General features: G+C 50.7%; 1 protein-coding gene across 3 annotated transcripts in view; it reads left to right on the forward strand.

Moving 5' to 3' along the window:
* The first annotated feature begins 1454 nt into the window (after positions 1 to 1454).
* Positions 1455 to 9542, forward strand: part of LOC137310879 (plectin-like) — a 29318-nt gene continuing 21230 nt past the window's right edge. For all 3 annotated transcript variants that reach the window (XM_067978428.1, XM_067978427.1, XM_067978429.1), the window contains exon 1: positions 1455 to 4831. In XM_067978428.1, coding sequence (XP_067834529.1) covers positions 1466 to 4831 — 3366 coding nt within the window. In that variant the 5' untranslated portion in view covers positions 1455 to 1465. The remainder of the gene's footprint in view (positions 4832 to 9542) is intronic.

The raw sequence follows: 9542 nt of genomic DNA on the forward strand, positions 1-9542 counted from the left end.
TCCCTCTCCTTGGTCTGCTCCCTCTCCTTGGTCTGCTCCCTCTCCTTGGACTGCTCCCTCTCCTTGGCCTGCTCCCTCTCCTTGGTCTGCTCCCTCTCCTTGGTCTGCTCCCTCTCCTTGGTCTGCTCCCTCTCCTTGGTCTGCTCCCTCTCCTTGGTCTGCTCCCTCTCCTTGGTCTGCTCCCTCTCCTTGGTCTGCTCCCTCTCCTTGGTCTGCTCCCTCTCCTTGGTCTGCTCCCTCTCCTTAGTCTGCTCCCTCTCCTTGGTCTGCTCCCTCTCCTTAGTCTGCTCCCTCTCCTTGGTCTGCTCCCTCTCCTTGGCCTGCTCCCTCTCCTTAGTCTGCTCCCTCTCCTTAGTCTGCTCCCTCTCCTTGCACCTTTCACTAATTGTGAGCCGTGGGATTGGGCCTTTCAATAAACTAACTTCTTCAATCAGAAATTGAATTGGCGGGAGGGAATTTCCGAGGAACAAACAACTCCTAAAGGGATTGTCGCAGGATGAGCTGGAAATCCTCGTCACCGGGACCAGGCTGCTGAGTAACTGGGTGGAGAGGGGAGTGTGCGGAGGGGAGAGTCAGGGATAAACTGTGTTCGTATTGTCGGGGTCTTCACCTCCTTTAATGACTTTGGTTTTACGTACAGAGATGCTGCGATTGTACCTGGTGATTCGCCCATTGTTCCCACTGACCGTGTGTCTGGACAGTGCTTGTCTGATTGTCTCTCTGTCGTTCCATTTCTTGCTGTACTCAGTCACATGTCTCCATTCTCCGCCCTCTTCTCCATCACCTTCTACCAGCTCCATAACCAACATCTCACGTGGTTTCTGTCTCCATGACGATTTGACGGAGTCCTTTGGTTTTCTCCCCCACCCAATGGGAGCCCGGCTCTCTGACCCCGCCCAATGGGAGCCCGGCTCTCTGACCCCGCCCAATGGGAGCCCGGCTCTCTGACCCCGCCCAATGGGAGCCCAGATCTCTGACCCCACCCAATGGGAGCCCAGAGAGCTCTGACCCCACCCAATGGGAGCTCAGGGCCTCTGACCCCACCCAATGGGAGCCCAGGGTGCTCTGAGCCCACCCAATGGGAGCCCAGGGTGCTCTGAGCCCACACAATGGGAGCCCAGGGTGCTCTGACCCCACTCAATGGGAGCCCAGGGTGCTCTCACCCCACCCAATGGGAGCCCAAGGTGCTCTGACCCCACCCAATGGGAGCCCAGGGTGCTCTGACCCCACCCAATGGGAGCCCAGGGTGCTCTGAGCCCACCCAATGGGAGTCCAGAGGGCTCTGAGCCCACCCAATGGGAGCTCAGAAGGCTCTGAGCCCACCCAATGGAAGCCCAGCTCTCTGACCCCGCCCCACCCAATGGGAGTGTCCACCTGTGTTTATCCTCTTGTGATTGGCTGCGTGCTGCCTGTCTGAGCTGACATTGTTGTTCATCCTTCTCCCGTTTAGAAAGCTGCAGAGAAGATGAAGGAGGAGGAACGGAGGCGGTTGGAGGAAGTGGAAGCTGAGTTGGAGAAGCAGAGGCAGCTGGCCTTAGCCCACGCCAAGGCCAAAACCCAGGCTGAGAAAGAAGCCAAAGAGCTTCAGCACAGAATCGAGGAAGAGGTGACCAAGAGAGAGGCCGTGGCAGTCAATGCAGAACATCAGAAACAGAATGTCCAACAGGAATTCCAGCAGCTGAAAAACGCCTCCGACGTCGAAATCAAGAAAAAGACTAAGATGGTGGAGGAAGTTCTCCTCAGTCGCACCAAGATCGAGGAAGAAATCCGAATCATCCAATTTCAGCTGGAAACTTCTCAGAAGCAGAAAGCATCAGCCGAATCAGAGCTGCAGCAGCTGAAAGCGAGAGCTGAAGAGGCAGACAGGCAGAGGAGAACGGTCCAGGACGAGGCTGAGAGACTTCGCAAACAAGTCAAGGACGAGTCGCAGAAGAAGAAACAGGCAGAGGAGGAACTGAAGACAAAGATCCAGGCAGAGCGAGATGCAGCTCGGGAGAAACAGAAGGCTTTGGAGGACTTGCAACATTTCAAGAACTTGGCAGCGGAGGTGGAGAGGAGGATGAAGCAGGCGGAAGTGGAGAAAGAGAAACAGCTGCTTGTAGCTCAGGAGGTGGCCCAGAAAAGTGCAGCCGCTGAGCTTCAAAGTAAACGCATGTCATTCGAACAGAAAACGACAGAGCTGGAGAAAACCCTTAAACAGGAGCACCAGACCGTCACCCAGTTACAGGAAGAGGCGGCTCGATTAATGAGACAACAGGAGGAAGCAGAGAATGCCAAGAAAGAAGCAGAGAAAGAGCTGGAGAAATGGCGGCAGAAAGCCAACGAGGCTCTTCGGTTGAGACTTCAAGCGGAGGAGGTTGCTCACAAGAAGACTCTGGCTCAAGAGGAAGCAGAAAGGCAGAAGGAAGATGCTGATCGAGAGGCCAGAAGAAGAGCCAAAACCGAAGAATCAGCCTTGCGCCAGAAGGAAATGGCTGAACAAGAGCTGGAAAAGCAAAGGAAGCTGGCGAATGAAACGGCCCAACAGAAACTCTCCGCTGAGCAGGAGTTGATCCTCTTGCGAGCAGAGACGGAGAATGGTGAACAGCAGAGGCTACTCCTGGAGGAGGAACTCTACAGGCTAAAGAACGAGGTCAACGAGGTCCTTCACCAGAGGAAGCTTCTGGAGGAAGAGTTGTCCAAAGTCAAAGCCGAAATGGAAATCCTGCTGCAGCTGAAAGTGAAAACTGAGGAGGAAACGAGATCAAACACAGAAAAAACCAAACACATGCTGGAGACGGAGGCTCACAGGATGAAGGAACTGGCAGCAGAAGCAGCCAAACTGCGGGCGGTGGCGGAGGAGGCCAAACGACAGCGGCAGATGGCAGAGGATGAAGTCACTCACCAGAGGAGTGAGGCGGAGAGGATACTGAAGGAAAAGCTCGCGGCCATTAACGAGGCCACTCGCTTGAAAACAGAGGCTGAGATGGTCCTGAAGGAGAAGGAGTCTGAGAACGAACATCTGAGGCGAATGGCTGAGGACGAGGCCTACCAACGGAAGCTTCTGGAAGAACAAGCAATGCAGCACAAACAAGACATCGAGGAAAGAATCGTCCAGCTGAGGAAGAGCTCAGACCTTGAGCTGGACAGGCAGAAGGTCATCGTGGAGGAGACTCTGAAACACAGAAGAATCATCGAGGAGGAGATCAGAATTCTCAAACTGAACTTCGAAAAGGCTTCAGAGGGGAAATCAGATCTGGAAATCGAGTTGACAAAACTGAAGAACATCGCCGAGGAAACACAGCGCAGCAAAGAGGAGGCAGAGGAGGAGGCCGAGAGACAGCGGGCAATGGCCATGGAGGAAGCCAAGAAGAGGCAAGAGGCCGAAAGGAAAGTCAAAGAAATTGTAGCTGCGGAGGAAGAGGCTGCTCGGCAACGCAAGGCGGCCCTGGGTGAGGTCGAGCGGCTCAAGAGAAAATCGGAGGAAGCATGGAAACAGAAGGAACTGGCGGAGAAGGAGGCCGAGAGGCAGATCAGTTTGGCTCAGGAGGCTGCTCAGAAGCGTCTTGTCGCGGAGGAGAAGGCTCACCTGGCAACAGTGCAGCAGAAAGAGCAGGAGCTCCTTCAAACAAAGATCCAGGAGCAGACAGTGGTGGGCAACCTGAAGGGCCAAGCAGAGCAAGCCAAGCGCCTGGCAGAGGAAGCAGACCAGGCCCGCCTGAAGGCTGAGCAGGAGGCTGCTTTCTGCCGACAGCAAGCGGAGGAGGCTGAACGCCTGAAGCAGCAGGCCGAGAAAGAAGCCCAGGACAAGGCCAAAGCTCAGCAAGACGCAGAGAAGCTGAGGAAAGCAGCTGAGCTCGAGGCTGCCAAGAGAGCCCAGGCCGAACAGGCAGCCCTGAAACAGAAGCAAATGGCCGACGCGGACATGGAGAAGCACAAGAAGTTTGCAGAGCAGACTCTGAGACAGAAATCGGCGGTGGAGCAGGAGCTGGCCAAGGTCAGACTGCGACTGGAGGAGACTGACCACCAGAAATCAGTGTTGGACGAGGAACTGCAGCGGCTCAAGTCCGAGGTCTCTGATGCCATGAAGCAGAAGAATCAAGCTGAAGATGAACTCTTCAAGGTCAAGATACAGATGGAAGAATTGATCAAACTGAAGACAAGGATTGAAGAGGAGAACAAGATGCTGGTGATGAAAGACAAGGATAACAGCCAGAAACACCTGGCACAAGAAGCAGAGAAGATGAAGCAGCTTGCGGAGGAAGCGGCCAGGCTAAGTGTCGAAGCTCAAGAAACTGCTCGTCAAAGGCAGCTGTCTGAAGAAGACCTGGCCCAGCAGCGGGCCCTGGCCGAGAGGATGCTGAAGGAGAAGATGCAGGCTATTCAGGAGGCCACCAAGCTGAAAGCAGAGGCTGAGATGCTGCAGAAACAGAGAGACCAGGCTCAAGAACAAGCAAAGAAACTCTCCGAAGACAAGCAGCAGATGCAGCAACGCCTAGACGAAGAGGCGGAAGAATTTCAAAAGGTTTTGATCACTGAGCGCAAGCGTCAGATGGAGATCAGTGAAGAAGCTCAGCACCTGAAGACCATGGTCTCCGAGCTGTCCGACGCTCAAGTCAAGGCTGAGAAGGAGGCAAAGAAGTTCAAGAATCAGGCGGAAGAGATCAGCCGGAAGCTTCGTGAGACCGAACAGACCTCTAGAGAGAAGAATAGCGCAGTGGAGAAACTGGAGCTTCAGTGGGTTCAGAGTAAGAAAGAGGCCAGTGAGCTGCAAGAGGCCATTGCAGAGCTGGAGAAAGAGAAAGAGAAACTGAGGCAGGAGGCACATCTGCTGCAACTCAAGGCGAAGGAGGTAAAGTCATTATCCCCCACATTGCTCACTACATTTCCGAGTTTCGCGTCATCTGCAAACTTTGAAATTATTCCCTCTATACCCAAGTCCAGCTCATTAATATATCTCCAAAAGAGCGGTGGTCCTAATTCCTGCAATCTACAGCTTTCCTCCTCACTATCATAAAGGGCAAAAGAGTAACTAGGGAGAGAGTAGGGCCTCTTAAGGATCAACAAGGTCATCTATGTGCGGAACCACAAAAGATGGGTGAGATCCTGAATGAATATTTCACATCGGTATTTACGGTTGAGAAAGGCATGGATGTTAGGGAACTTGGGGAAATAAATAGTGATGTCTTGAGGAGTGTACATATCACAGAGAGGGAGGTGCTGGAAGTCTTAACGCGCATCAAGGTAGATAAATCTCCGGGACCTGATGAAATGTATCCCAGGACGTTATGGGAGGTTAGGGAGGAAATTGCGGGTCCCCTAGCAGAGATATTTGAATCATCCACCGCTACAGGTGAGGTGCCTGAAGATTGGAGGGTAGCAAATGTTGTGCCTTTGTTTAAGAAGGGCGGCAGGGAAAAGCCTGGGAACTACAGACCAGTGAGCCTGACATCTGTAGTGGGTAAGTTGTTAGAGGGTATTCTGAGAGACAGGATCTACAGGCATTTGGAGAGGCAGGGACTAATTAGGAACAGTCAGCATGGTTTTGTGAGAGGAAAATCATGTCTCACGAATTTGATTGAGTTTTTTGAAGGGGTAACCAAGAAGATAGATGAGGGCTGTGCAGTAGACGTGGCCTACATGGACTTTAGCAAAGCCTTTGACAAGGTACCGCATGGTAGGTTGTTACATAAGGTTAAATCTCATGGGATCCAAGGTGAGGTAGCCAATTGGATACAAAATTGGATTGACGACAGAAGACAGAGGGTGGTTGTAGAGGGTTGTTTTTCAAACTGGAGGCCTGTGACCAGCGGTGTGCCTCAGGGATCGGTGCTGGGTCCGCTGTTATTTGTTATTTATATTAATGATTTAGATGAGAATTTAGGAGGCATGGTTAGTAAGTTTGCAGATGACATCAAGATTGGTGGCATTGTGGACAGTGAAGAAGGTTATCTAGGATTGCAACGGGATCTTGATAAATTGGGCCAGTGGGCCGATGAATGGCAGATGGAGTTTAATTTAGATAAATGTGAGGTGATGCATTTTGGTAGATCGAATCGGGCCAGGACCTACTCCGTTAATGGTAGGGCGTTGGGGAGAGTTATAGAACAAAGAGATCCAGGAGTACAGATTCATAGCTCCTTGAAAGTGGAGTCACAGGTGGATAGGGTGGTGAAGAAGGCATTCAGCATGCTTGGTTTCATTGGTCAGAACATTGAATACAGGAGTTGGGATGTCTTGTTGAAGTTGTACAGGGCATTGGTGAGGCCACACTTGGAATACTGTGTACAGTTCTGGTCACTCTATTATAGAAAGGATATTATTAAACTAGAAAGAGTGCAGAAAAGATTTACTAGGATGCTACCGGGACTTGATGGTTTGACTTATAGGGAGAGGTTGGATAGACTGAGACTTTTTTCCCTGGAGAGTAGGAGGTTTAGGGGTGATCTTATAGAAGTCTATAAAATAATGAGGGGCATAGATAAGGTAGATAGTCAAAATCTTTTCCCAAAGGTAGGGGAGTCTATAACGAGGGGGCATAGATTTAAGGTGAGAGGGGAGAGATACCAAAGGTTCCAGAGGGGCAATTTTTTCACTCAAAGGGTGGTGAGTGTCTGGAACGAGCAGCCAGAGGCAGTAGTAGAGGCGGGTACAATTTTGTCTTTTAAAAAGCATTTGGACAGTTACATGGGTAAGATGGGTATAGAGGGATATGGGCCAAGTGCAGGCAATTGGGACTAGCTTAGTGGTATAAACTGGTCGACATGGACATGTTGGGCTGAAGGGCCTGTTTCCATGGTAAACTTCTATCATTCTATCATTCTATCAACCACACAGCCAGTTGTTGTATCATCTACAAACTCCTTGATCAAGCCCCCCACATTCAAGTCCAAATCATTAATATATATCACAATGAGCAAGGGACCTCGTACTGAGCCCTGTGGAACCCCATTGGAAACAGCCTTCCTGTCACAAAAACACCCGTCGACCATGCCACTGAGATTCTGAGGGGGCTTGACAGGGTAGATGCTGAGAGGCTGTTTCCCCTGGCTGGAGAGTCTGGAACTAGGGGACATAGTCTCAGGATAAGGGGTCGGACATTTAAGACTGAGATGAGGAAAATTTCTTCACTCAGAGAGTTGTGAATCTTTGGAATTCTCTACCCCAGAGGACTGTGGATGCTCAGTCATTGAATATATTCAAGACTGAGATCAATAGATTTTTGGACTCTCGGGGAATCAAGGGATATGGGGATCGGGCAGGAAAGTGGAGTTGAGGTCGAAGATCAGCCATGATCTGATTAAACCTGATCTGGAGCAGGTTCGAGGGGCCGAATGGCCCACTCCTGCTCCTATTTCTTATGTTCTTATGTTCTTATGGTCTAACATGAACCATGGATTGGTCAGCCAATTGTGCTCAGTTTTGGATCTCACTTTAGGAAGGATATCAAGCCCATGGAGAGGGTGCAGACGAGAATCAGTGAGATGATACCAGGGATGGGGGGCTTTAGGTCTGGCGAGAGTAGACACTTGGACTATTTTCATTAGAACAGAGAAGGTTAAGAGGAGATGTATTGAGGGGTTCAAACCCCATAACCTCACCAGATCCCCACCCATAACTCATTCTCAAAACTACTGCAATTGTATCCATGTCCCATTGTATCCCTGTCCCATTGTATCCCTGTCCCATTGTATCCCTGTCCCATTGTATCCCTGTCCCATTGTATCCCTGTCCCATTGTATCCCTGTCCCATTGTATCCATGTCCCATTGTATCCCTGTCCCATTGTATCCATGTCCCATTGTATCCCTGTCCCATTGTATCCCTGTCCCATTGTATCCCTGTCCCATTGTATCCCTGTCCCATTGTATCCATGTCCCATTGTATCCCTGTCCCATTGTATCCATGTCCCATTGTATCCCTGTCCCATTGTATCCCTGTCCCATTGTTTCCATGTCCCATTGTATCCCTGTCCCATTGTATCCCTGTCCCATTGTATCCCTGTCCCATTGTATCCCTGTCCCATTGTATCCATGTCCCATTGTATCCCTGTCCCATTGTATCCATGTCCCATTGTATCCCTGTCCCATTGTATCCCTGTCCCATTGTTTCCATGTCCCATTGTATCCATGTCCCATTGTATCCATGTCCCATTGTATCCCTGTCCCATTGTATCCCTGTCCCATTATATCCATGTCCCATTGTATCCCTGTCCCATTGTATCCCTGTCCCATTGTATCCATGTCCCATTGTTTCCATGTCCCATTGTATCCCTGTCCCATTGTATCCATGTCCCATTGTATCCCTGTCCCATTATATCCATGTCCCATTGTATCCCTGTCCCATTGTATCCCTGTCCCATTGTATCCATGTCCCATTGTATCCATGTCCCATTGTTTCCATGTCCCATTGTATCCCTGTCCCATTGTATCCCTGTCCCATTGTATCCCTGTCCCATTGTATCCCTGTCCCATTGTTTCCATGTCCCATTGTTTCCATGTCCCATTGTATCCCTGTCCCATTGTATCCCTGTCCCATTGTATCCCTGTCCCATTGTTTCCATGTCCCATTGTATCCCTGTCCCATTGTTTCCATGTCCCATTGTTTCCATGTCCCATTGTATCCCTGTCCCATTGTATCCCTGTCCCATTGTATCCATGTCCCATTGTATCCCTGTCCCATTGTATCCCTGTCCCATTGTATCCCTGTCCCATTGTATCCCTGTCCCATTGTATCCCTGTCCCATTGTATCCCTGTCCCATCACCTACAGATGATGTCTGCAACAAGTTTCTTGTTGGCCTCTTGATCTTCACCATCCATAAAATTTGCACACTCGCATCCTGTCGCACACTCAGTCCCACTGGTCCATCACCATCATCTTCGCTGACCTACATTGGCCCATCCCCCAACACATTGAATTTAAACCCTTATCATCCTCTAGAAATCCATCCATGGTCTCATGGTATCGGTGGGTTATTACCGGGTGTGGTATCGGTGGGTTATTACTGGGTGTGGTATCGGTGGGTTATTACCGGGTGTGGTATCGGTGGGTTATTACTGGGTGTGGTATCGGTGGGTTATTACTGGGTGTGGTATCGGTGGGTTATTACCGGGTGTGGTATCGGTGGGTTATTACCGGGTGTGGTATCGGTGGGTTATTACTGGGTGTGGTATCGGTGGGTTATTACCGGGTGTGGTATCGGGGGTTATTACCGGGTGTGGTATCGGTGGGTTATTACCGGGTGTGGTATCGGGGGTTATTACCGGGTGTGGTATCGGTGGGTTATTACCAGGTGTGGTATCGGGGGTTATTACCGGGTGTGGTATCGGTGGGTTATTGCCGGGTGTGGTATCGGTGGGTTATTACTGGGTGTGGTATCGGTGGGTTATTACCGGGTGTGGTATCGGTGGGTTATTACCGGGTGTGGTATCGGTGGGTTATTGCCGGGTGTGGTATCGGTGGGTTATTACTGGGTGTGGTATCGGTGGGTTATTACCGGGTGTGGTATCGGTGGGTTATTACCGGGTGTGGTATCGGTGGGTTATTGCCGGGTGTGGTATCG

The sequence above is a fragment of the Heptranchias perlo genome, unplaced genomic scaffold (genome assembly GCF_035084215.1).
Source record: "Heptranchias perlo isolate sHepPer1 unplaced genomic scaffold, sHepPer1.hap1 HAP1_SCAFFOLD_285, whole genome shotgun sequence".
Lineage (NCBI taxonomy): Eukaryota > Metazoa > Chordata > Chondrichthyes > Hexanchiformes > Hexanchidae > Heptranchias > Heptranchias perlo.